We start from the raw sequence: 27256 nt of genomic DNA on the forward strand, positions 1-27256 counted from the left end.
GTTTGTTTGTGATGTGTATGCCGAGGAACTTAAAACTTGCTACCCTCTCCACTACTGTTCCATCGATGTGGATAGGGGGGTGTTCCCTCTGCTGTTTCCTGAAGTCCACAATCATCTCCTTAGTTTTGTTGACGTTGAGTGTGAGGTTATTTTCCTGACACCACACTCCGAGGGCCCTCACCTCCTCCCTGTAGGCCGTCTCGTCGTTGTTGGTAATCAAGCCTACCACTGTTGTGTCGTCCGCAAACTTGATGATTGAGTTGGAGGCGTGCGTGGCCACGCAGTCGTGGGTGAACAGGGAGTACAGGAGAGGGCTCAGAACGCACCCTTGTGGGGCCCCAGTGTTGAGGATCAGCGGGGAGGAGATGTTGTTGCCTACCCTCACCACCTGGGGGCGGCCCGTCAGGAAGTCCAGTACCCAGTTGCACAGGGCGGGGTCGAGACCCAGGGTCTCGAGCTTGATGACGAGCTTGGAGGGTACTATGGTGTTGAATGCCGAGCTGTAGTCAATGAACAGCATTCTCACATAGGTATTCCTCTTGTCCAGATGGGTTAGGGCGGTGTGCAGTGTGGTTGAGATTGCATCGTCTGTGGACCTATTTGGGCGGTAAGCAAATTGGAGTGGGTCTAGGGTGTCAGGTAGGGTGGAGGTGATATGGTCCTTGACTAGTCTCTCAAAGCACTTCATGATGACGGAAGTGAGTGCTACGGGGCGGTAGTCGTTTAGCTCAGTTACCTTAGCTTTCTTGGGAACAGGAACAATGGTGGCCCTCTTGAAGCATGTGGGAACAGCAGACTGGTATAGGGATTGATTGAATATGTCCGTAAACACACCGGCCAGCTGGTCTGCGCATGCTCTGAGGGCGCGGCTGGGGATGCCGTCTGGGCCTGCAGCCTTGCGAGGGTTAACACGTTTAAATGTCTTACTCACCTCGGCTGCAGTGAAGGAGAGACCGCATGTTTTCGTTGCAGGCCGTGTCAGTGGCACTGTATTGTCCTCAAAGCGGGCAAAAAAGTTATTTAGTCTGCCTGGGAGCAGGACATCCTGGTCCGTGACTGGGCTGGATTTCTTCCTGTAGTCCGTGATTGACTGTAGACCCTGCCACATGCCTCTTGTGTCTGAGCCGTTGAATTGAGATTCTACTTTGTCTCTGTACTGACGCTTAGCTTGTTTGATAGCCTTGCGGAGGGAATAGCTGCACTGTTTGTATTCGGTCATGTTACCAGACACCTTGCCCTGATTAAAAGCAGTGGTTCGCGCTTTCAGTTTCACGCGAATGCTGCCATCAATCCACGGTTTCTGGTTAGGGAATGTTTTAATCGTTGCTATGGGAACGACATCTTCAACGCACGTTCTAATGAACTCACACACCGAATCAGCGTATTCGTCAATGTTGTTGTCTGACGCAATACGAAACATGTCCCAGTCCACGTGGTGGAAGCAGTCTTGGAGTGTGGAGTCAGCTTGGTCGGACCAGCGTTGGACAGACCTCAGCGTGGGAGCCTCTTGTTTTAGTTTCTGTCTGTAGGCAGGGATCAACAAAATGGAGTCGTGGTCAGCTTTTCCGAAAGGGGGGCGGGGCAGGGCCTTATATGCGTCGCGGAAGTTAGAGTAACAATGATCCAAGGTCTTTCCACCCCTGGTTGCGCAATCGATATGCTGATAAAATTTAGGGAGTCTTGTTTTCAGATTAGCCTTGTTAAAATCCCCAGCTACAATGAATGCAGCCTCCGGATGAATGGTTTCCAGTTTGCAAAGAGTTAAATAAAGTTTGTTCAGAGCCATCGATGTGTCTGCTTGGGGGGGGATATATACGGCTGTGATTATAATCGAAGAGAATTCTCTTGGTAGATAATGCGGTCTACATTTGATTGTGAGGAATTCTCAATCAGGTGAACAGAAGGATTTGAGTTCCTGTATGTTTCTTTCATCACACCATGTCACGTTAGTCATAAGGCATACGCCCCCGCCCCTCTTCTTACCAGAAAGATGTTTGTTTCTGTCTGCGCGATGTGTGGAGAAACCCGTTGGCTGCACCGCTTCGGATAGAGTCTCTCCAGTGAGCCACGTTTCCGTGAAGCAAAGAACGTTACAGTCTCTGATGTCCCTCTGGAATGCTACCCTTGCTCGGATTTCATCAACCTTGTTGTCAAGAGACTGGACATTGGCAAGAAGAATGCTAGGGAGTGGTGCACGGTGTGCCCGTCTCCGGAGTCTGACCAGAAGACCGCCTCGTTTCTCTCTTTTTCGGAGTTGTTTTTTTTTGGGTCGCTGCATGGAATCCACTCCGTTGTCCTGTTTGTAAGGCAGAACACAGGATCCGCGTCGCGAAAAACATATTCTTGGTAGTACTGATGGTGAGTTGATGCTAATCTTATATTCAGTAGTTCTTCTCGACTGTATGTAATGAAACCTAAGATGACCTGGGGTACTAATGTAAGAAATAACACGTAAAAAAACAAAAAACTGCATAGTTTCCTAGGAACGCGAAGCGAGGCGGCCATCTCTGTCGGCGCCGGAAGTCGGAAAGTGTCAAAAGGAAGAGATCTTTCAGAAAGCCTCAAATAAAGACACATAAAGCCAGTGTAAGTCATGGAGAACAAATTACAAGCATAGACGTGTCTGATGCGATCATATCCTCCATGCTTCACAAGCCTTTAGTGTAGCTACAAAGGATTGACACTACTAACCTGATGTTGCCCTGTAGACCAGTTAGACAAAACAGTAAGATGAAAACATTGATAGCACGAGAATGTAAACAAACCGAAACAGAATTGACTAAAGAAAAAACATTAAAGTGCAGTGCAGACATGAAGCGGCACCAGAAAATCCACACAGGGGAGCGCCCATTTCAATGTCTCCATTTTGATCTGACGAGACATCAGCAAAATATGTGTAAAGTAGTTGTGTCAAAACCTAAAGGTAAAAGACCAAAGCAGCTCAATGGAAATGACGAAAGACCTGAAATGTTGAATAAGTGTCATAAGAGTTACAAGGACCCGCAGAGCTTGGAGAAACCGAGACTAAAATGTGAAAAAAACTCTAAGAAAAGGCGTAGCAGATCTCCAGCTAGTAATGAGAAGGACTCTGAGATGTCCTGTGAAACAGTCCAAAAACCTGAGGGAGGGGACACAGAGCTGGCCAGTGGAACTCCTCTTGAGGCAACACCTGAGGACAGTGACTCGTCCTCCACCAGTACACCCCAAGACCCATCTTACGAATCTAGCCAGACTGAAAAACGCAAACAGTCAAAAGTGTGCTGCATTTGTAAAAAACTTTTGCCAAAATCTTACAGCATGCAAGTTCACATGAGATCCCACTCAGATCTGCGCCCTCACAAATGTCCTCATTGTGGGCAGATGTTCAAGAACATCAATGATATGAGAAAGCACATTGTAAAGATAGTGTGCAAGGTGCTGCGAGCTGAGTCTGAAGAGGCCCAAGTACATGCACTCACCCACAGCCCTCTCCACTGCACTGAGTGCAGTAGGATGTTTGCAGACCCAGAAAAGCTAGACAGGCATAAATTGGTACACAAGCCCTTGAAATGCACCATGTGTGAAAACAGCTTCAATGGTGTCAAGCCACTCAAGAAACACTATCTGGATGTCCATAAATTCAGCGGGCCATTCCTCTGCACCTACTGTGAGAAAAGCTACACTGATTTAGCAGCTCTCCTCAGACACGAGAGGACTCACACCGGAGACCTCCCATACCAGTGCTCCTACTGTCCAAGGAAGTTCAACTTATCAGCGGTTGTTGTGGAACACGAGAGAATACACACAGGAGAGAAACCATGCCTTTGCTGGGAGTGTGGAAAGGGCTTTATCAACAATGCAAAACTGAAAATGCACATGCTATGTGCTCACAGAAAACCTGAAGATAAACACTTCTCCTGCTCCCAGTGTGACAAATCTTACGCGTTACAAAGGACGTTACATGGCCATGTGGCGAGACATCATAATGGGGTGCGTTATCCATGCACATACTGCGGTAAGCTGTTTCTTAGCATGTCCTCATTGACAAGGCATGACCTGATTCACACTCAGGAGAGGCCTTTTAAATGCACAGAGTCTGAGTGCTACCATCTACAACAGGATTTCCCAAACTCTGTCCTCGGGACCTCAAGGGGTGCATGTTTTGGTTTTTGCCCTTGGGGTCCCGAGGACCGAGTTTGGGAAATGCTGAGACAATACAGGTGCATTAAAGCTGGGACCGAGAGACTGAAAAACACCTTCTATCTTCAGGCCATCAGACTGTTAAACAGTCACCATCAGCCCGCCTCCGCCCAGTACCCTGCCCTAAACCTTAGTCACTGTTACTAGCCGGCTACCACCCGATACTCTACCCTGCACCTCAGAGACTGCTGCCCTATGTACAGTTCATAGTCATTGAACACTGGTCACTTTAATGTTTAAGTATTGTTGTACCCACTTCATATATACTGTAGTCTAGTCTTATTTTATTTAGCCATTATTTAACTAGTCTAGGATCATCCTATATAGCTGCTTCTGTATACACATTTACTATTCATATACTGTCTATACACACCATCATATACATATACAGTGCCTTGCGAAAGTATTCGGCCCCCTTGAACTTTGCGACCTTTTGCGACATTTCAGGCTTCAAACATAAAGATATAAAACTGTATTTTTTTGTGAAGAATCAACAACAAGTGGGACACAATCATGAAGTGGAACGACATTTATTGGATATTTCTAACTTTTTTAACAAATCAAAAACTGAAAAATTGGGCGTGCTAAATTATTCAGCCCCCTTAAGTTAATACTTTGTAGCGCCACCTTTTGCTGCGATTACAGCTGTAAGTCGCTTGGGGTATGTCTCTATCAGTTTTGCACATCGAGAGACTGACATTTTTTCCCATTCCTCCTTGCAAAACAGCTCGAGCTCAGTGAGGTTGGATGGAGAGCATTTGTGAACAGCAGTTTTCAGTTCTTTCCACATTTTCTCAATTGGATTCAGGTCTGGACTTTGACTTGGCCATTCTAACACCTGGATATGTTTATTTTTGAACCATTCCATTGTAGATTTTGCTTTATGTTTTGGATCATTGTCTTGTTGGAAGACAAATCTCCATCCCAGTCTCAGGTCTTTTGCAGACTCCATCAGGTTTTCTTCCAGAATGGTCCTGTATTTGGCTCCATCCATCTTCCCATCAATTTTAACCATCTTCCCTGTCCCTGCTGAAGAAAAGCAGGCCCAAACCATGATGCTGCCACCACCATGTTTGACAGTGGGGATGGTGTGTTCAAGGTGATGAGCTGTGTTGCTTTTACGCCAAACATAACGTTTTGCATTGTTGCCAAAAAGTTCAATTTTGGTTTCATCTGACCAGAGCACCTTCTTCCACATGTTTGGTGTGTCTCCCAGGTGGCTTGTGGCAAACTTTAAACGACACTTTTTATGGATATCTTTAAGAAATGGCTTTCTTCTTGCCACTCTTCCATAAAGGCCAGATTTGTGCAATATACGACTGATTGTTGTCCTATGGACAGAGTCTCCCACCTCAGCTGTAGATCTCTGCAGTTCATCCAGAGTGATCATGGGCCTCTTGGCTGCATCTCTGATCAGTCTTCTCCTTGTATGAGCTGAAAGTTTGGAGGGACGGCCAGGTCTTGGTAGATTTGCAGTGGTCTGATACTCCTTCCATTTCAATATTATCGCTTGCACAGTGCTCCTTGGGATGTTTAAAGCTTGGGAAATCTTTTTGTATCCAAATCCGGCTTTAAACTTCTTCACAACAGTATCTCGGACCTGCCTGGTGTGTTCCTTGTTCTTCATGATGCTCTCTGCGCTTTTAACGGACCTCTGAGACTATCACAGTGCAGGTGCATTTATACGGAGACTTGATTACACACAGGTGGATTGTATTTATCATCATTAGTCATTTAGGTCAACATTGGATCATTCAGAGATCCTCACTGAACTTCTTGAGAGAGTTTGCTGCACTGAAAGTAAAGGGGCTGAATAATTTTGCACGCCCAATTTTTCAGTTTTTGATTTGTTAAAAAAGTTTGAAATATCCAATAAATGTCGTTCCACTTCATGATTGTGTCCCACTTGTTGTTGATTCTTCACAAAAAAATACAGTTTTATATCTTTATGTTTGAAGCCTGAAATGTGGCAAAAGGTCGCAAAGTTCAAGGGGGCCGAATACTTTCGCAAGGCACTGTACACTGAACTAAAATAGAAACACAACATGTAAAGTGTTGATCCCATGTTTCATGAGCTGAAATTAAAGATCCCAGAAATGTTCCATACACACAAAAATTGTATTTCACTCAAATGTTGTGCACAAATTTGTTTACATCCCTGTTAGTGAGCATTTCTCCTTTGCCAATATAATCCATCCCCCTGACCGGTGTCGCATATCAAGAATATGATTAAACAGCATGATCATAATGCAGAAGCACCTTGTGCTGGGGACAGTAAAAGGCCACTCTAAAATGTGCAGTTTTGTCACAACACAATGGCACAGATGTCTCAAGTTTTGAGGGAATGTGTAATTGACATGCTGATTGCAGGAATGTCCACCAGAGCTGTGTCCACCAAACTATCTCCAACATAATTTGAGAGAATTTGGCGGTACGTCCAATCGGCCTCACAACCACAGACCACATGTATGTGGGCGAGCGGTTTGCTGATGTCACGTTTTGAACAGAGTGCCCCATGGTGGCGGTTGGGTTATGGTATGGGCAGGCATAAGCTACGGGCAATGAACACAATTGCATTTTATTGATAGAATCTCTGTGCATTCAAATTGCTGTGACGAGATCCTGAGGCCCATTGTCGTGCCATTCATCTGCCGCCATCACCTCGTTTCAGCAAGATAATGCACAGCGCAATGTCGCCAGAATGTGAACACAATTTCTGGAAGCTGAAAATGTCCCAGTTCTTCCATGGCTTGCATACTCACCAGACATGTCACCCATTGAGCATGTTTGGGATGCTCTGGTTCGGCGGCTACGACAGCATGTTCCAGTTCCCGCCAATGTCCAGCAACTTCACACAGTTATTGGAGAGGGGTGGGACATTTCACAGACCACAATCAACTGCCGGATCAACTCTATGAGAAGGAGATGTGTTGCGCTGCATAAGGGGAGTGGTAGTCACAACAGATAGACTGGTTTTCTGATCCACACCCATACCTTTTTTTTAAGGTATCTGTGACCAACAGATGCCATATCAGTATTCCCAGTCATGTGAAATCCATAGATTAGGGCCCAATATATTCATTTCAATTGACTGATGTCCTTATATGAACTGTAACTCAGTAAAATCTTTGAAATTGTTGCATGCTACATTTGTATTTTTCTAGAGTATATATTTATTTTCCGGGCTCTGACATTGCTCGTTCTAATGTTATTGAAATCCTTTCTTTGTATTGTTAGGTATTACTGCAGTGTTGGAACTAGAAACATAAGCATTTCGCTACACCTGCGATAACAAATAGAAAATGTGTATGCGACCAATGAAATGTTATTTGATTTAACTTTTGCTGGTTCTTAACTGAAATATTGTTGTTCGCTGTCTAAAGGCGCCCACACATCGCACTAAATGTGGATCTAGCGTTCGTCTGCGGATCGTTCTGCGCGCTGTGTATTTAGGGACCACCAGCTGTAGATGTCCCATTGCCAACATCCGTGCTCAAGTGCTATCGGCCAGCAAACGCTGTTGGTTTGTTTGAGCCCTAACAATAAATGATCTAAGAAACAATATAACATTTCTGGGAATAAGTATCCCTGCGATGCGTTTAGGGACAAGAGTTGAAAATAATACAAGCTATAAACACTCCGATGCAACGAATCGGTTGGTGATTTTGTCAACGTATTTGTTTTTCTCTATCATTCAAATTAAACCGTTTGTATTTTGCTGCAGATCCCTGTTCACCGCTGGGGGGAGTCGGTAATATTTCTCAATCATCCATTCACCCACACTTCACTGAATGTAAGTGGATGGGAACATGATTTTGGAACATACTGTAGCTTTTTTTGTCAGAATAAATTGTGCATTCTGAAACGTATGGTGAAAACGATATTTTCATGTCATTATTTTGGAGGGTTTGTATGTTAGATAATTGGAGAGAAAAGGAGGGCAGCGTCTGTTATTGAACAGTGATTGTCAGAGTCACATCACAAATGTGGCGTTCAAAGTTCAATATGTTCAGGGGTTTCTAAGATAAGGCTCTAGCACTGTATTATATATAGGCTACTGTTAGATAGATACTAGAATAGGTATGCTGTAGTGTAGTATATTCTACAATGGAATGGGTTTTTCCGCCAGTCACACCCAAGACATTTTGTGCTTTAATTGGTCCCTATGAGAGCCTGTTCTCATGCATATGGCTCACTTGTAATGTAAATGTAAATAAAAACGATTGAATGAGAGTGAATTAAACATCTTTAACAATAATAATGCTTACAGTAGTTAATTTAGTTTATGTGTAAGGTCTGCGATAACTGTATTTAATAGGTAGGCTATATTCAGAGGATAGGCCATAAAGGTTGGCTGGAGTAGACATCAATAATCATGTGCACTTGTTTTCACAGACCCTACAAAATGTGCATAGTCCAGTAGTCTGCAAGGATGACACAACTATTCATACTCGATAGTCGTCTAATAAATCATTCAATAGCGAAAAGGTATTTATATTGGCTACCTATGCCACATCAAATTATTAGCAAGTGTAAAAGGGAGTGTGCAGTGTGAGTACACTGACGGTACAGGTGTGGTAAAACAGTGCCAACGACAAGGCTGCCAGCCCAGACAGCATCCATAGCCGTGTCCTTAGAGCATGCGCAGACCAGACCAGTGTTTACGGACATATTCAATCTCTTTCTATCCAGTCTGCTGACCACATCGTGCTTCAAGATATCCACCGTTGTTCCTGTAACCAAGAAAGGAACGGTAACTTAACTAAATGACTATCGCCCCGTAGCACTCACTTCTGTCATCATCAAGTGCTTTGAGTGATTCGTCAAGGATCATATCACATCTACCTTACCTGACACCCTAGACCCACTTCTATTTGCTTACCGCCACAATAGATCCACAGATGATGCAATCGCCATCGCACTGCACATTGCCCTATCCCATCTGGGCAAGAGGAATATCTATGTAAGAATGCTGTTCATTGACTATAGCTCAGCATTCAACAACATAGTACCCTCCAAACTCATCATTAAGCTCGGGGGCCCTGGGTCTGAACTCCGCCCTGTGCAACTGGGTCCTGGGCTTCCTGACGGGCCGCCTCCAGGTGGTGAAGGTAGGAAACGACACCTTCACTTCGCTGAACCTCCAACTCAATCATCAAGTTTGCAGATGACACAACAGTAGTAGGCCTGATTACCAACAATGATGAGACAGCCTATAGTAAGGAGGTAAAGGCCCTGGGAGTGTGGTCCCAAGAAAATAACCTCTCACTCAACATCAACAAAACAAAGGAGCTGATCGTGGACTTCAGGAAACAGCAGAAGGAGAACCCCCCTATCCACATCGAAGGGACCGCAGTGGAGAATATGAAAAGCTTCAAGTTCCTCGGTGTACACATCACTGACAAACTGAAATGGTACACCCACACAGACAGTGTGGTGAAGAAGGAGCAACCTCAGGAGGCTGAAGAAATTAAAACCCAAACTTTTACAGCTGCACAATTGAGAGCATCCTGTTGGGCTGTATCACCGCCTGGTACGGCAACTGCACTGCCTGCAACCTCAGGGCTCTCCAGAGGGTGGTGCAGTCTGTCCAACACATCACCGGGAGAAAACTACCACCCCTCCAGGACACCTGCAGCACCCGATGCACAGGAAGGCCAAAAAGATCATCAAGGACAACAATCCCCAGAGCCACTGCCTTTTCACCCACGTTATCATCCAGAAGGCGAGGTCAGTACAGGTGCATCAAAGCTAGGACCGAGAGACTGAAAAACAGCTTCTATCTATTTTTTATTTTATTTCACCTTTATTTAACCAGGTAGGCTAGTTGAGGACAAGTTCTCATTTACAACTGCGACCTGGCCAAGATAAAGCACAGCAGTTTGACACATACAACAACACAGAGTTACACATGGAATAAACAAACATACAGTCAATAATATAGTAGAAAAAAAGAAAAGTTTATATACAGTGAGTGCAAATTAGGTAAGATAAGGGAGGTAAGGCAATAAATAGGCTATGGTGGTGAAGTAATTACAATATAGCAATTAAACACTGGAATGGTAGATGTGCAGAATATTAATGTGCAAGTAGAGATACTGGGGTGCAAAGGAGCAAGATAAATAAATACAGTATGGGGATGAGGTAGTTGGATGGGCTGTTTACAGATGGGCTATGTACAGGTGCAGTGATCTGTGAGCTGCTCTGACAGCTGGTGCTTAATGCTAGTAAGGGAGATATGAGTCGCCAGCTTAAGTGATTTTTGCAGTTCGTTCCAGTCATTGGCAGCAGAGAACTGGAAGGAAAGGCGGCCAAAGGAGGAATTGGCTTTGGGGGTGGCAGTGAGATATACCTGCTGGAGTGCGTGCTACGGATGGGTGCTGCTATGGTGACCAGTGAGCTGAGATAAGGCGGGGCTTTACCTAGCAGAGACTTGTAGATGATCTGGAGCCAGTGGGTTTGGCGACGAGTATGAAGCGAGGGCCAACCAACGAGAGCGTACAGGTCGCAGTGGTGGGTAATATATGGGGCTTTGGTGACAAAACGGATGGCACTGTGATAGACTGCATCCAATTTGTTGAGTAGAGTGTTGGAGGCTATTTTGTAAATTACATCGCCGAAGTCGAGGATCGGTAGGATGGTCAGTTTTACGATGGTATGTTTGGCAGCATGAGTGAAGGATGCTTTGTTGCGGAATAGGAAGTCGATTCTAGATTCAATTTTGAATTGGAGATGCTTAATGTGAGTCTGGAAGGAGAGTTTACATTCTAGCCAGACACGTAGATATTTGTAGTTGTCCACATATTCTAAGTCAGAACCGTCCAGAGTAGTGATGCTGGACGGGCGGGCAAGTGCGGGCAATGATCGGTTGAAGAGCATGCATTTAGTTTTACTTGCATTTAAGAGCAGTTGGAGGCCACGGAAGGAGAGTTGTAATGTAATGGAATCTCAAGGCCATCAGACTGTTAAATAGCTATCACTAGGACGTAAGAGGCTACTGCCCTATATACATAGACTTGAAATCACTGGACACTTTAATAATTGGAACACTTGTCACTTTAATAATGTTTACATTATTCCTTAATAATGTTTACAACATTCCTCATCTCATATATGTATATATATATATATGTACTGTATTCTATTCAACTGTATTTTAGTCTATGCCGCTCCAAAATTGCTTGTCCAAATATTTATATATTCTTAATTCCATGTCATTACTTACAATGTGTGTGTATTGTTGTGAAATTGTTAGATATTACTTGTTAGATTACTACTGCACTGTTGGAGCTAGAAACACAAGCATTTTGCTACACCCGCAATAACATCTGCCACGCCCCTGTGGGCAGAGCTAGGCATGTTGCACTGGAACACGTTTTAATACAAATAAAGCCGAAGCAAGGCTCTCAACCTTCGCCTTTACCGAGTCTGTTCGTGAGTTGCAGCGATGGGACAACACTATAACTACCAATTGGATATCATAAAATTGGGGAGGAAAAGGGGTGAAAAATTTAAAAATATTAAATGCTTAATTTTACTATGTGTCTGTCCATAGCTACTCCTGCCTCCATGTAGTTTAATATATGTTTGGATACTGTATATCAGGATTTTGTGTCCATTTACACAGATGGGCCAAAACTACTTACAGATCACCTGGGCTGTATATACGGTAGAGCTGATGGCCGTACTGTTGGCCTTGCAGTGGGTGGAGGAAGTCAAGCTAAACAGAGTAGTTACACCACATAACCAAAAGTATGTGGACACCTGCTCGTTGAACATCTCCTTCCAAAATCATGGGTATTAACATGGAGTTGGTCCCCCCTTGGCTGTAATAACAGCCTCCACTCTTCTGGGAAGGCTTTCCGCTAGATGTTGGAACATTGCTGCGATGACTTGCTTCCATTAAGCCACAAGAGCATTAGTGAGGTCGGGCACTGATGTTGGGCGATTCGGCCTGGCTCGCAGTCGGCGTTCCAATTCATCCCAAAGGTGTTCAATGTGGTTGAGGTCAAGGCTCTGTGCAGGTCGGTAAATTCTTCCACACCGATATTGACAAACCATTTCTGTATGGACCTTGCTTTGTGCACGGGGCCTTGTCATGCTGAAACAGGAAAGGGCCTTCCCCAAACTGTTGCCACAAAGTTGGAAGCACGGAATCGTCTACACTCTAAAAAGGAAACGTTCCTGAAGGCTTTAGGGGCTCCTCAGATTGCAACACCGGCAGAACCCCTAAAGGTGCCTCCAGGAGCCTTTAGCCTGAAGAACCTTAACAATAAAAAAAATATATATATATTATATAACAATATATTGCGAACTGTCTGGGACTCTTTGTTTCCCTGTTTACTAATCAAATATATTTTACTTATTGAGTCAAAGACGAAAATTAACTGTAATACACGGGTCTCAAATATATTCTCATAACTAGGCAAAACAGAACCACTGTGGACACGTTTTAAAATGAGAGGCTTTTCTCCCCATTTAAACGTGTCCCAGTTTAACATGCCTTGCTCTGCCCACTAAGGCGTGGCTTACGGAGCGTTCTTTGAAACAAACGCTCGTATGGTCATGTTCCAAAAGATAGAGGTGTTTCACCACACCGGGTGGTAATATGTGTTGTGGGATGGTTAGGCAGTTTCATAATACTGTAGTTGTAGCCGGCGAGTAGACATCGGCTTTGGACAGCTGATGAGGGGAAACGCACTTGGTGTATTCTTTGTTGCAAATTGAACACCTCAAAGGCAGATTAATGCATTTTCCACGAAAATAGCCTCCTATTCCAGTGAAAGCTATTGATGTCGGTGAGTCATTGTGACCGAAGATGCTTACAGATATGATTGAGGTTGAAGAATTCGAAATCAAGGAGGAAGAACCTTGGTATGACAACCAGGACCTTGAGCATGGTAAATATTTTTATTCTATCCATGATTACCGAGACTGTGAAAGCGCGGGCTCACATGTGCTGTGCGTATCAAATGACAGCAACAACCTGGCAGTGACCACAATTTGGCACTCCGGCAGCGTTAGGCTAATGAATTATTTTCTAGCAGGTGTGGAATTAATGAGCGCCTGGTGCACCCTTTTTTTTCATAGGGCAGGTGTCACTAACGAATGTATGTAACTAACGAATGTAAAGGACACATTGGTTGGTTTAACGCTAGCCTACTGTACTGCGACACAAAACATTGTGGGACTTCAGCCAAATATTTCAAGGTTATCTCAAGCAGAATTGGAACACCCGGGGCTACCATTCCACTGCCACGGATGAAACCAACCATTTTAAACAATGCATCCATTGTCTTAAATTTTCTACAGATTTTTCAATGTTCTTCTCTGCATGTAATCTCCCGTGGGCAGATTCTGCATGTAGACCAAGGGTACGTGCTATCCCAAACCCTTGGGACGTCCCTACCCTATTGCAGTTGAAATGTTAAATGGTTTAGGGTAGGGACATCCCAATGATTCCGTATAGCACTGACCGTATACCAAGGGGGTTAATTACGCAATTGACCAAATTATGCATATTTTACTTCTAGGTTACCGCCATAGAGAACGATAAAGGCATTTAGTGGCCAAAATGCCATATTTGCATGGGCAGCACCATTGAGGGCTTCCACCATTTTAACGTAGTCAACTGGTTGGGACTTCCAACTTTGACTGATCCCTCCTGGTGACCCTGTTGGAGATGGACCACTGGGTCATCAGGAGGGATCTACTTCAAAATGAAGATTGCCTCAATGGCGCTGTCACAGGCAGTATAATGGCATAGATCCAAAGATGAGTCCTCTATCGTCTATGGTTAACACACCCTTAGTTAGTGGAGTTGCCAGCAATCTGGTGCATCCGGTTTTCATGGCAGCTAGATTCAACCTACAGTAGCTTTCTTTTCCTGCTGAAAACCAGATGTGGGCAGACTCTTTTACCCATGCTGCAGAGGTTACTCTGCATATAATAAAGTTTTGTTCCACTAATTTGTGTAGTTCAAGATATTTTATTGACCATTTATTAATGAATTCTGGAATAGAAATCTAATGAAAGGAAATGGGGAAATATAGTGGTGCTCTCTATATTAGAAGATATTCAGTTTATATTTCATGCTTAGAGAAACTCCCCAGCACACATCCTGTAAATGAGAGACCATTTCACAACGCATGAATTAGGCCACAGTGATTAAGGTAGATGTATTTTTTACCTTTCTGATTGTAAATGTCCTGACTTGTGTAAAATAGCTTACATATCTCAAATATATTTGAGGTGTGCTTGATATATCCCTTTTGGGATCATGTTCCATTGTAAGCAAACTACTGTAAATCAAGGGCAGCACAAGTAACATGTATTTGACCCACAAATGCAGGTAGGATGTCTGCCAGATCGATTTACCCACCTGACATTGAGAATTGAGACACAGCCATAGATGCACTAGATGTCTCTGCCAGGTCTTGTCACACTAATGGCTTCATCTTTGCCCAACCTTTCATTTGATAAGTTATTTATAGAGCTTCTTCTGTGATCTCTCTTTCCTCCCATGCAGACCTCCACCTGGCTGCTGAGCTGGGGAAGACCCTGCTGGACAGGAACAGAGAGCTAGAGCAGGGTCATCAGCAGATGTACTCCACCAATCAGGAACAGCTACAGGAGATAGAGGTAAGGGTTTTAACCAATCAAGCTGTAACTACCAGGGTAGTGATTACTCTGTTTGATCAATCAGAAGTATGTGGACACATAGTCCCTAACTGTAGCCAAAGGCACTTTCGGAGAGCTATTGTAGTGTTTGCCGGCTTTTGTTCCAGCCCAGCAGTAGCACACAGTATCCAGGTAATCAAGCACTCGTTGGCAAACCTGAGGCCTTTCCGTTAGGCATTGGTGTGTTCCTTGAGGCCTTTCCGTTAGGCATTGGTGTGTTCCTTGAGGCCTTTCCGTTAGGCATTGGTGTGTTCCTTGCGTGTTGAAAACAAGAGAAACTCACCTCAGATTTGTGCTCCTTTAATTCCTAAATAAAATCAAGTGTTCCAGATTTACAAAAGGCAGGCTTCCATTTTTTTGTTTTATTTTTCCTTTCTTGAACTAGGCAAGTCAGTTAAGAACAAATTCTTATTTTCAATGACAGCCTAGGAACAGTGGGTTAACTGCCTTGTTTAGGGGTAGAACGACAGATTTTTACCTTGTCAGCTCAGGGATTCAATCTTGCAACCTTTCGGTTACTAGTCCAACGCTCTAACCACTAGGCTACCTGCCACCCCATTAACTTCCTTTGAAGAAGAGATTAGTGGGTCGGATCCTGATTAATTACTTAATCTCTCTGCTGGATCTGTTCATGTAGCGTATGACCCTAGAAGCACAAAGGTAATGGAATAGAATGTGAAATGTATAATGCAGATGTTTTGACTGAAATGAGTCGTTGTCTTTCGATACTGTAAAGCTCCAGGGAATAAGTATTTTGTTTTTCCATGTTCAAGATTACAACGCCACCATTATCAAACAGTGGGGCTCTCACTCCTTTGAAAACAGCAATGCTTTTCACCTTGTCCAGTGAACTTTCAGAAGGCCAGGAAAGATAAAGTTGGCCCATATCAGTTGTCCTCTTTTTTTTGGGGGGGGGGTGTATATACAGTGCCTTGCAAAAGTATTCGGCCCCCTTGAACTTTGCGACCTTTTGCCACATTTCAGGCTTCAAACATAAAGATATAAAACTGTATTTTTCTGTGAAGAATCAACAACAAGTGGGACACAATCATGAAGTGGAACGACATTTATTGGATATTTCAAACCTTTTTAACAAATCAAAAACTGAAAAATTGGGTGTGCAAAATTATTCAGCCCCTTTACTTTCAGTGCAGCAAACTCTCTCCAGAAGTTCAGTGAGGATTTCTGAATGATCCAATGTTGACCTAAATGACTAATGATGATAAATACAATCCACCTGTGTGTAATCAAGTCTCCGTATAAATGCACCTGCACTGTGATAGTCTCAGAGGTCTGTTAAAAGCGCAGAGAGCATCATGAAGAACAAGGAACACACCAGGCAGGTCCGAGATACTGTTGTGAAGAAGTTTAAAGCCGGATTTGGATAAAAAAAGATTTCCCAAGCTTTAAACATCCCAAGGAGCACTGTGCAAGCGATAATATTGAAATGGAAGGAGTATCAGACCACTGCAAATCTACCAAGACCTGGCCGTCCCTCTAAACTTTCAGCTCATACAAGGAGAAGACTGATCAGAGATGCAGCCAAGAGGCCCATGATCACTCTGGATGAACTGCAGAGATCTACAGCTGAGGTGGGAGACTCTGTCCATAGGACAACAATCAGTCGTATATTGCACAAATCTGGCCTTTATGGAAGAGTGGCAAGAAGAAAGCCATTTCCTAAAGATATCCATAAAAAGTGTCGTTTAAAGTTTGCCACAAGCCACCTGGGAGACACACCAAACATGTGGAAGAAGGTGCTCTGGTCAGATGAAACCAAAATTGAACTTTTTGGCAACAATGCAAAACGTTATGTTTGGCGTAAAAGCAACACAGCTCATCACCTTGAACACACCATCCCCACTGTCAAACATGGTGGTGGCAGCATCATGGTTTGGGCCTGCTTTTCTTCAGCAGGGACAGGGAAGATGGTTAAAATTGATGGGAAGATGGATGGAGCCAAATACAGGACCATTCTGGAAGAACCTGATGGAGTCTGCAAAAGACCTGAGACTGGGACGGAGATTTGTCTTCCAACAAGACAATGATCCAAAACATAAAGCAAAATCTACAATGGAATGGTTCAAAAATAAACATATCCAGGTGTTAGAATGGCCAAGTCAAAGTCCAGACCTGAATCCAATTGAGAATCTGTGGAAAGAACTGAAAACTGCTGTTCACAAATGCTCTCCATCCAACCTCACTGAGCTCGAGCTGTTTTGCAAGGAGGAATGGGAAAAAATGTCAGTCTCTCGATGTGTAAAACTGATAGAGACATACCCCAAGCGACTTACAGCTGTAATCGCAGCAAAAGGTGGCGCTACAAAGTATTAACTTAAGGGGGCTGAATAATTTTGCACGCCCAATTTTTCAGTTTTTGATTTGTTAAAAAAGTTAGAAATATCCAATAAATGTCGTTCCACTTCATGATTGTGTCCCACTTGTTGTTGATTCTTCACAAAAAAATACAGTTTTCTATCTTTATGTTTGAAGCCTGAAATGTGGCAAAAGGTCGCAAAGTTCAAGGGGGCCGAATACTTTCGCAAGGCACTGTACCTTTGAACCTTTGACACACTCACATTGCCACCATTGAATTGTTGTGATTTATAGTAACTAGAGATTAAATAGCCTCTCTCAATGATAGGGAATCTAAATATTTAACCAGTTAAGTTGTATTTAAATATCACATTCACCGTATTTGTGATTTCTCTCATATCACCAGTGAAACCATCTTGTATGCTCAGCAACAGCCACTCACTTCCATATGAGCTCTGGATTTAATTTCCTTGAGTAGGGTCAACTCCTAAATCCTTCCCCTTATCTTTGAAACTGCTGACTGACAGAATGAATTTCTCTAACGTCGCCATCCATTTCACTGCATGTAGAAACAGCACAGGAGGAAGCTGATGCTGTAAATTGTAATGTTATTTTGCCTTTATGAGAACATTGACCTCTCTCACTCTAGGAAAAACACCATAGATAATTGCCACTTTTTTATAATAGTATGATTGATTAACATGCAGAATTCCAAAGAATACGTTCTGTAACTGAATAGCATTGCGAGATAATGTACAGCTCCCATTTAGTGTAGTAGTATTGGTTTGAATTGGTGTTTTTAGTTTAGCTTTCTGTGACTCATCATGATCTTAATGAGCTTAAGGTTCACAGCGTCCTCCATAGATAGAGCTGTTATATTATCTATGGCATTCTCCCTGTTTTACCCTGATAAGATTGCCCTTTTCCATTGAGAACACGTTGAGCGAGAGAAGAGCGGGCTAGATGGAAAGAAGAGTATAGGGAGAATGATAGTTATGTTATCCCAGCACCACTGTACTCGTGTCTTTAGCACCTCAGTCTGAATCAACTTGTCTTAATAAGAAGAGCCTGACCTTTACTATGTGTTGGTGCCATTCTATATTCCTCACCAGAGGTGTTGCGCTCTTACTAATACTCATTTGGCCCAGCAGAGACTAGTACAGACATGTTGCTATCAAAGCAATAATAGTCGCCCAGACAGGAGGTAGTTGTCATTTGATTCTTGCAAGTTTGATCTCGTTCATGGTTTGATAAGCAACCAAAATAAATAATGTGTATGCCTTGGCTTAAAACCAATCGTATTGACTTGAACAAGTACAATGGTGTAATCTTGATTCAATGTCAAATTGTGAAGTTGAAGGTGGGTTATGTGATGATATTGAGTCCTGGTTTTCTACTCCATCTTCCTTCTCCAGTACCTGACTAAGCAGATGGACCTCCTGAGGCATGTGAATGACCAGCATGCTAAGGTCTACGAGCAGCTTGACCAGTCTTCCAGAGAGCTGGAGCAGAGCAACACCCGCCTGGTACAGGACAACAGGGCCGCCCAGCACAAGATCCAGGGGTAAGCCTGTTGTTGGGTTTAAAGCCTGAGGCTGTGTCCCAGTTCTTCACCCTTCTCGCACACTTTTCTCACATGGATCTAACAATGGTGGAAACTCCCTCCAGCCAATGCTTATGCTAATCCTATTCATCTAAATCCATGGCGGTTTGGAGAATCGGGACGCAGTCTTTCTCCAGATAATTAGAGATGGAATAGAAGACAACGTGTTGGTGAGAAGAGAGCTAAATGTGTGAGGATTATTTTCTCTCTCTTCAGGCTGACCGAGATGATTGAAGCTCTACAGATTCAGATGGAGGATCTTCAATGTCAGGTAGAGGATCTGAAGACCGCCCCTGCCAATCCCAATAGGAAACCCCTTACAGAGGCATGTCGGCCCTACGGGGCGCAGAGTGTGTACTGCCTGAATGACCTGCAACACACACAGAGGTGAGATCACTGCACTCATGAAATACAAACATAACCTACTCAACACACCGATTTTTAGATCTGGACAATCTGTACTGTTCCTTGAGCTGGAATAGACCCATACTTTAACAAGTGGGCCAGCACTGGTCTGTCGACAATAGAATCTGTGCTATCCTCTTACTGGAGCTGGTGTCTGGCTACTCTCTGTTACTTCCTGTCTGAACTCTCCTCTACACCCTCTCCTTCACCTAATCTTCTGACGTAATATAAAGCTATATAGATCAGTCAGGTCTGCATGGGGTTAAATAGACATGGCACAATAAGGTCAGATTCATCAAATGGAAAATGACGCTAAATTGATTAACATTTTATGCATTTAGAACTCAGTAGCTTGTGCATTATTCATTGTTTTTAAGCTGTAGGTAAACACTTTTTTTTTTTTTTAAATGCGTAGAGAAGACTAACCCACCCGAAGGTCATCTAGAACAGAACTAATGGCAACTAAGGTCCTAAAACCTACTCTAGATGGCATTCATTCAATTCCACTTTGACTTCCAAAAGTCCCTCTTGGCCCTGCTCTTGTGTGATTTGGCTCTGTCTCTGTGTTACCTCTTGTCGTTCACACTGGTTAAGGAGACTAGTACTACTGCTAGTACTCTAGCCCTCTTCCTGCCCTCTGAGGCCGTAGCAGTTCAGACTGTGTAATCCAGTTAGGGTTTGGCCCCTCCTTTAATCCAGGCCGAAGCTCGTAGGTCACTGATCAAAACACATGCCAAGCAGACTATAGTACTCTCTCCCTACTGACTTAACTGAAACGTGGTCACAGTTGTCACCCAAAGGTCATAGTCCACTTGTAAGGACACTAATCTCTGCCCTGCACGAAAGATCACTTCTGATTAGTCTGTTTGATACAGGATATCTTGCTACCAATTCATCAAACGGATGCTTGAATAACTTGTTGGCAGTTTATCAGTAACTTAGTAAGACTAATTAGGTGTGTAACTGCTGGTCTGGACTGAAACAAAAGTTGTTTCCCAATACTTAAAAAAAAAGAAAGTTAGATTTTCCTCTGACCCCTCTCAGATACTCAAGTTATAACTCTGGCGACCAATCTGATGACCGCTGGTCTCCCTCTGACCTCTCGTGGCTAGAGGAGGAGCAGGAGTCGCTACGGCAATCACTCCGCTCTCTACAGACCCAGCTGGCCAATGAACGTGCTCGGAGGGAGGGTGCGGAGCGAGATGCAGACCTGCTAGCCAATGAGAATGTGGTGCTGGAGCAGCGCTTGGGAATGATGGCGGGGTGCCAGGTGAGGAAGAGAAGCAACTCACACAGAGCATAATTTTAAGCCAATGCATTCTGTTTGCTCCTACTGTATGTAGTGAAATGGTAGTTAAGAGTTACATTACTGAATCCTCTCTGTCTCTCTCTCTCTCTCTCTAGGCCAGACTAGCGGAGCTGGAGTGTGAGGCTGAGGAGCTTCGTCAGCTGTGGAGAGCCAACCATGCCACCAAAGCTTGGAGGTCAAGGGTCAGCCTGACAATGCTGCCCAATGCCCTCTTCTTCCCCCTGAACCAGGAGAGGGGGATGGGGGAGGATGGAGAGAGCGAGGAAGACATGATGGACGTCAGGTACCTTTCCAACCCGAAAGGTTGTGACATCTTGAAGAGATGCAACAGCGAGAAGCAGCTGAGGTCACCCCGGGGTGATGGGTCAGAGGTAGACGAGAGCCATGTGCGTTCGTGCGTCCGCCATTCAGAGGTGGTGAAGCAGCGTGGGATCTCCCTCCTCAACGAGGTTGACGCTCAGTACAGCGCCCTGCAGGTAAAATATGATGCGCTGCTGCGGCTCTGCCACCAGGGGGAGCCGTACCCAAACCAGCAGCACAACCACAAAGAGCTCCAGACACCCAGTGTAGCCCCCTCGGACTGCCCACAAAGCCCAGCCCCAGCCTCCCTTCGCAAGGCTGCAGGCATAGACACAAAGGGCCAGGAGGATGAACTTCACCAGCCTGAGTACAAGGCTCTGTTCAAGGAGATATTTACCTGCATCCAGAAAACAAAAGAGGACCTGAGTGAGAACAGAGGAAAGCCCTGGCAGTTGGCATAGTATGGCTTTTGTAGTAAACACGCAAAAATGGCTCTGCTTTTGCGCTGCACATGCAGTTGTTTCTTGTTGGAGGTGAGCTATTAAGCAAGCACCTTACAGATTGTAAGGCCTGGTAACTGATGTACTGTGTCTGTATCTGGTGGAACTGCATCTGAATCGATTACCAACTCTAAGGTCTCATCTCTATCTATGGATGCTGGAGCAGCCAGAGAAAGGCAACAAACATCAGCTGATATACCAGCTCTTTTGCATGGAACAAACAGTGCCTAACATTCAGTCTTCATCATTCTGCCTCAATCAACCTGCCCTACCTGAGCCATGTTGCCCTTAGATTAGCGTCTAGGGGCAATGTTCTTCTACTCTCAGGAACCAGGAACCTCTGGAAACTTTCTGTGGACTAGTGCTTTTCCATGGTACCTCTATGCACTGTTCAATCAAAAGCTACATATCCTTTTAAAGTGACAATGTCTGAGCCTGATGGTCAAAACGGTAACTTTGTATCATCTTTGTGCCTCAAACGCCACTGTTTCTTACTCTTGGTGATGAGTAAAGACAAATTATGTGAATTTACATCTCAGATTTGTACTGTATGTCTTCAAAAAAGTTAGCATGATCCTAAAATGTAAAAACTAAAGTATTTGGGTATGAAGACTGAGTTGTATGTACATGATTGATGTAGTAGTTAGCAATATAATCTAATGAGGCTATACCAGAACTCGGATATGTGCTATGATATTACTGTGCTTTCCAAATACAATGTTGACATTTCATGAACTAAGTATTTTTCCGATGGTTTGTCAGACGGTCCGGTTAATTGTTTTTGCTGCTTAACTCATGCTATCTTAATGTATCATGATAAAAAAAAAATTTTGTTGACAACACTGTAAAATCACATTGTAATGAGATGCACTTTAGACTAGCACAGGGATGTTATTTTCTGACACTTTATGTAGTTAGAAGTGCTGTTAGTAATTCCTGTTCAATGTATTAGATACAGTACCACTTAAAAGTTTGGACACACCTACTCATTCAAGGGTTTTTCTTTATCACTTTGTTTTTTTTTTGTTTTTTTTACAGTATAGCATAATAGTGAAGACATCAACTACGAAATAACACATATAGAATAATGTAGTAACCAAAAAAGTGTTAAACAAATCAACTTCTATTTGAGATTCTTCAAAGTAGCCACCCTTTGCCTTGATGACGGCTTTGCACTCTCTTGGTATTCTCTCAACCAGCTTCATGAGGCAGTCACCTGGAATGCGTTTCAATTAACAGGTATGCCTTGTTCATTTGTGGAATTTCTTTCCTTAATGCGTTTGAGCCAATCAGTTGTCTTGTGATAAGGTAGGGGTGGTATACAGAAGATAGCCCTATTTGGTAAAAGATCAAGTCCATATTATGACAAGAACAACTCAAATAAGCAAAGAGAAATGACAGTCCATCGTTACATTAAGTCAGTCAATGTGTAAAACATCAAGAACTTAAGTTCAAGTGCAGTCGCAAAAACCATCGAGCACTATGATGAAACTGGCTCTCATGAGGACCGCCACAGGAAAGGAAGACCCAGGGGAGAAATTCATAAGAGTTAACTGCACCTCTGATTACAGCCCAAATATATGCTTTACCAAATTCAAGTAACAGACACATCTCAACATGAACTGTTCAGAGGAGACTGTGTGAATCAGGCCATGGTCAAATTGCTGCAAATAAACAACTAAAGGACACCAATAAGAAGAAGATACTTGCTTGGGCCAAGAAACATGGGCAATGGACATTAAACCAGTGTAAATCTGTCCTTAGGTCTGATGAGGCCAAATTTGAGATTTTTGGTTCCAACCTACATGTCTTTGTGAGATGCAGACTACAGAAAGTGAAAGGATGATCTCTGCATGTGTGGTTCGCACCATGAAACATGGAGGAGGAGGAGGAGGAGGTGTGATGTTGTGGGGGTGCTTTGCTGGTGACACTGTCAGTGATTTATTTAGAATTCAAGGCACACTTAACCAGCATGGCCAACACAGCATTCTGCTGCGATACGCCATCCCATCTGGTTTGTGCTTTGTGGGATGATCATTTGTTTTTCAACTGGACAATGACCCAACACACCTCCAGGCTGTGTAAGGGCTATCTGACCAAGGAGAGTGATGGAGTGCTGCATCAGATGACCTGGCCTCCACAATCACCCAACCTCAACCCAATTGAGATGGTTTGGAATGAGTTGGACCGCAGAGTGAAGGAAACAGCCAGCAAGTGCTCAGCATGTGGGAACTCCCTGTTGGAAAAGCATTCCTCATGAAGCTGGTTGAGAGAATGCCAAGACTGTGTGAAGCTGTCATCAAGGCAAAGGATGGCTTTGAAGAATCCAAAATATATTTAGATTTATTGAACACTTTTTGGTTACCACATGATTCCATATGTGTTATTTCATAGTTTTGATTTCTTCACTATTATTCTACAATGTAGAAAATAGTACAAATAAAGAAAAACACTTGCATGAGTAGGTGTGTCCAAACTTTTGAGTGGTACTGTAAATACATACAGTACATGTGTAATCTTTGTGATAAATGCAAACTCAGAGGTCCATTAGTATAACTGCAATGTCATGTGGTTTGTCAAGGTGGTAGCTATTATTATCTATGTAATCTGAACAAAGCGGTTCATACAGGGCGGAACATCATCATCACAAGACCGGGACATAATTCTCACTTTGTGACAGGGACATAATGGAGAGCACAGCAGGGTGGGAGACAGTACGTTTTTGTTTGTATGTGTGTTTTTGTCTACATATTAGTGACTGATTCACAGGTTAGGCACCTTATACAAGGGTTAAAGGTCAGGCTAGTCTTAATGTAAATGCCAAGTAAGACAATAATCATTGTTTGATGGCATAGGCCTACAAACAACCACACAAAGCAATCATCCTCTGTCTAAAAATGCTATTATAAATTGAATTTGCACTTAGATTTCTACCAGTACATAAATATGGTAATATGTCTTCTTGAGAGTGGGGGATTGGGTTCAAGGTAAATTCAAGGAAACTAGACTTACAGTAATACAAAGCCATTTCCTCATGGTGTCATCTGTTTTTTTTTTATGCTTACTAATGATGGCACTGAATGGAATGTTGACAAACTTGTTGGTGAACAAGATACGGCTCTCACTGAGAAATCAACTGCTTGAATTTATTTATTTTTTTCCTTTATTTAACTAGGCAAGTCTGTTAAGAACAAATTCTTATTTACAATGATAGCATTGGAACACTGGGTTAACTTCCTTGTTCAGGTGCAGAACGACAGATTTTTACATTGTCAGCTCAGGGATTCGATCTAGCAACCTTTCGGTTACTGGCCCAACGCTCTAACCAATGCCACCCCATTTGCACCATATTTGATAAGAAAATATGGTGCAAAGAAACAAATGGCGAACTTCAGTGTCACTTTTTGCTGAAGGAGTGAAATATGACTGCAGGTTAACTTTCTGGTAAACTATTCATTCACTTTTAAGTCTTCATGTTTGTACTCATGTGCTTACTGTGGGCTGGTAATAGCAGGAGTCTCTCTGGGGGAGGAGAGGAGAGAAACCCTAACTCCAAAATGAGTATTTCTGGGGAGAACAACTCTGATGAACACATGGGGTGAGAGGAGTGTTTTTGAATGTGCTGGATTCAATTGAGTTTATAGCATGTTTTCTATGTATTGATAACATCCCAAGTACCATATCCTTCACTATTTATCAACATGGGAAATACATTTGTAATCAATAGTGTTTCTATAATGTATCAAAGCAAAATCCAACCAGAGAGACCAGAGGGAACCTATAGAGATTAGACAGGGACCATTCACTCCTAAAAATAGGTAACTAGTTTGGTTTGGAAACATTTGAATAGCCTGTATTTTCTCGTTTTTATTTTATTGATATTTTGTAGCTTGATTGCAGATGTCGATATTATGCTTTTGACAGGGATCGATCCAACTCCCCTGTACCTAGCTGTGTGTCCATGAAGAGTAACCAGTCCATTCGAGAACCTATAGAATTCAGAGAAGGACCTTTTCAAACTAACCAAAGGTAAGTGCTTCAGGACCAGGTTGTCTCTCAAAATGTTGACATACTAACACAGACCCATTTAAAAAGTAAGTCTACTGTCTCCTGATTGAAGATGTCTTTTCTGGTGGTTAACAGGGTCGAGCAGGAGAGACCAGACTCCCCTGTACCCAGTGGTATATCCATGAAGAGTGAAAAGTCAAAGAGAGAGCCTGTAGAATTCCGGACTGGAGACTTTCCTCCAAAACAAGAGTAAAAAGTCTTGTCATTTTAAGAAATCTGAGTGCGATTTCCAGAGATAAAAAAGCTTAGCAACGGTACTTGCCTTGTTCCTACACAGAGTACCCAGAGACCAATATGAGAAGTCAGTCATAAATTCCAAATGGTCAGTCTGCCCCAAGTCATGAAATGGACCTGTTCTCCATATTTAAGGTGGGTTGTCTTAATTTGCTCGTGCTGGAAAATGGCTTCGAAACCTCGATTCTTACCTCCAAGACTGTTTTGACTTAGTACTCTATGTCATTTTGAATTGTTTGTTGCAATTGCTTGAATGCAATGTCATCTCTTTTGTGAAGAATGAATTGAAGAGGTTCCAGAGGATTCTTTGTAAATATTACACAGATAAACATACTGAGAATGAGAAGCAGGAGAGCAGTGCCAGAGAAGGGGCTCTGAAGACCACACTGCACGTTCTGAGGAACATGAATCAGAAGGAGCTGGCTGACTCGCTGGAGAAACATAAGAATTCAAGTCTTTGTTGGTCGGAGGCTAGATCCTCTTTACCTACAGCAAAAAAATCTGATGCATCTGCCATTCTTCCCTTGAGTAGGGCAGTTAACCCCCAACAACAACTGCTCCTCTGGCGCCGATGACGTGAACGTAGATTAAGGCAGCACCCCCACCTCTGATTCAGAGGGGTTGTATTTGTATTTATTATGGATTCCCAACTACTCTTCCTGGGGTCCAACAAAACTAAGGCAGTTACACAATTTAAAAACATTACAATACATTCACAACCGATTTCACAACACATTAAGTGTGTTCCCTCAGGCCACTAATGTTACTCTACCACCACATTATTACAACACAAAATCCATGTGTACATGTGTGTATAGTGCATATGTTTGCATGTGTTTATATGCATGTGTCTGTGCCTATGTTTGTGTTGTTTCAGTCCCGCTCTTCCATAATTTTTAAAATATTTTTTAAAATTATTTTTACTGCTTGCATTAGTTACTTAATGTGGTATAGAGTTCCATGTAGTCATGGCTCTATGTAGCACTGTGCGCCTCCCATAGTCTGTTCTGGACTTGGACAGTGAAGAGACCTCTGGTGGCATGTCTTGTGGGGTATGCCTGGGTGTCTGAGCTATGATTTAGCAGTTTAAACAGACAGCTCGGTGCATTCAACATGTCAAAACCTCTCACAAATACAAGTAGTGATGAAGTCAATCTCTCCTCTGCTTTGAGCCAGGAGAGATTGATAATTTTAGCTCTCCCTGTACATTTTAGGGCCAGCCGTGCTGCCCTGTTCTGGGCCAATTGGAATTTTTCTAAATCCCTATTTGTGGCACCTGACCCCACGATTGGACAGTAGTCCAGGTGCGACCAAACTAAGGGCTTTAGGACCTGCCTTGTTGATAGCATTATTAAGAAGGCAGAGTAGCGCTTTATTATGGACAAACCTTTCCCCATCTTCGCTACTGTTGCATCTGACCATGACAGTTTACAATCCATGGTTATGCCAAGAAGTTCAGTTTCCTCAATTTGCTCAATTTCCACGTTATTAATTACTAGATTTATTTGAGGTTTAATGTTTTAGTGAATGATTTGTCCCAAATACAATGCTTTTAGTTTTTGAAACAATTAGGACCAACTATACTGAACAAAAATATAAACTTAAAATGTAACAATTTAAAATATTTTACTGAGTGACAGTTCATATGAGGAAATCAGTCAA

The 27256-nt window shown here is 43.1% G+C and overlaps 2 protein-coding genes across 2 annotated transcripts; both read left to right on the plus strand.

Moving 5' to 3' along the window:
* Positions 1–2580: 2580 nt before the first annotated feature.
* LOC149972584 (uncharacterized) lies at positions 2581–4450 on the plus strand. Its single transcript, XM_090217399.1, has one exon. The coding sequence runs from the start codon at positions 2695–2697 to the stop codon at positions 4324–4326; it is 1632 nt and encodes a 543-aa protein (XP_090073525.1). The 5' UTR covers positions 2581–2694; the 3' UTR covers positions 4327–4450.
* An 8220-nt stretch (positions 4451–12670) lies between these two features.
* Positions 12671–24327, plus strand: LOC110502850 (cerebellar degeneration-related protein 2). Its single transcript, XM_021581184.3, has 6 exons — positions 12671–13079; positions 14708–14820; positions 18591–18739; positions 18995–19165; positions 20228–20453; positions 20588–24327. Exons 1-6 carry the CDS (start codon positions 12998–13000, stop codon positions 21251–21253), a joined length of 1407 nt encoding a protein of 468 aa, XP_021436859.2. The 5' UTR covers positions 12671–12997; the 3' UTR covers positions 21254–24327.
* Positions 24328–27256: the final 2929 nt, after the last annotated feature.

The sequence above is a fragment of the Oncorhynchus mykiss genome, chromosome 23, assembly GCF_057628025.1.
Source record: "Oncorhynchus mykiss isolate SJ-2025 chromosome 23, ASM5762802v1, whole genome shotgun sequence".
NCBI classification, from domain to species: Eukaryota; Metazoa; Chordata; class Actinopteri; order Salmoniformes; family Salmonidae; genus Oncorhynchus; species Oncorhynchus mykiss.

Bases quoted from the DNA above. Each gene is read 5' to 3' on its own strand.
- LOC149972584 (XM_090217399.1), top strand. From the start codon at position 2,695: ATGTTGCCCTGTAGACCAGTTAGACAAAACAGTAAGATGAAAACATTG.
- LOC110502850 (XM_021581184.3), top strand. From the start codon at position 12,998: ATGCTTACAGATATGATTGAGGTTGAAGAATTCGAAATCAAGGAGGAA. The intron at 19,166-20,227 runs GTGAGATCACTG...GACCCCTCTCAG, and splicing joins GACCTGCAACACACACAGAG to ATACTCAAGTTATAACTCTG. The intron at 20,454-20,587 runs GTGAGGAAGAGA...CTCTCTCTCTAG, and splicing joins GAATGATGGCGGGGTGCCAG to GCCAGACTAGCGGAGCTGGA.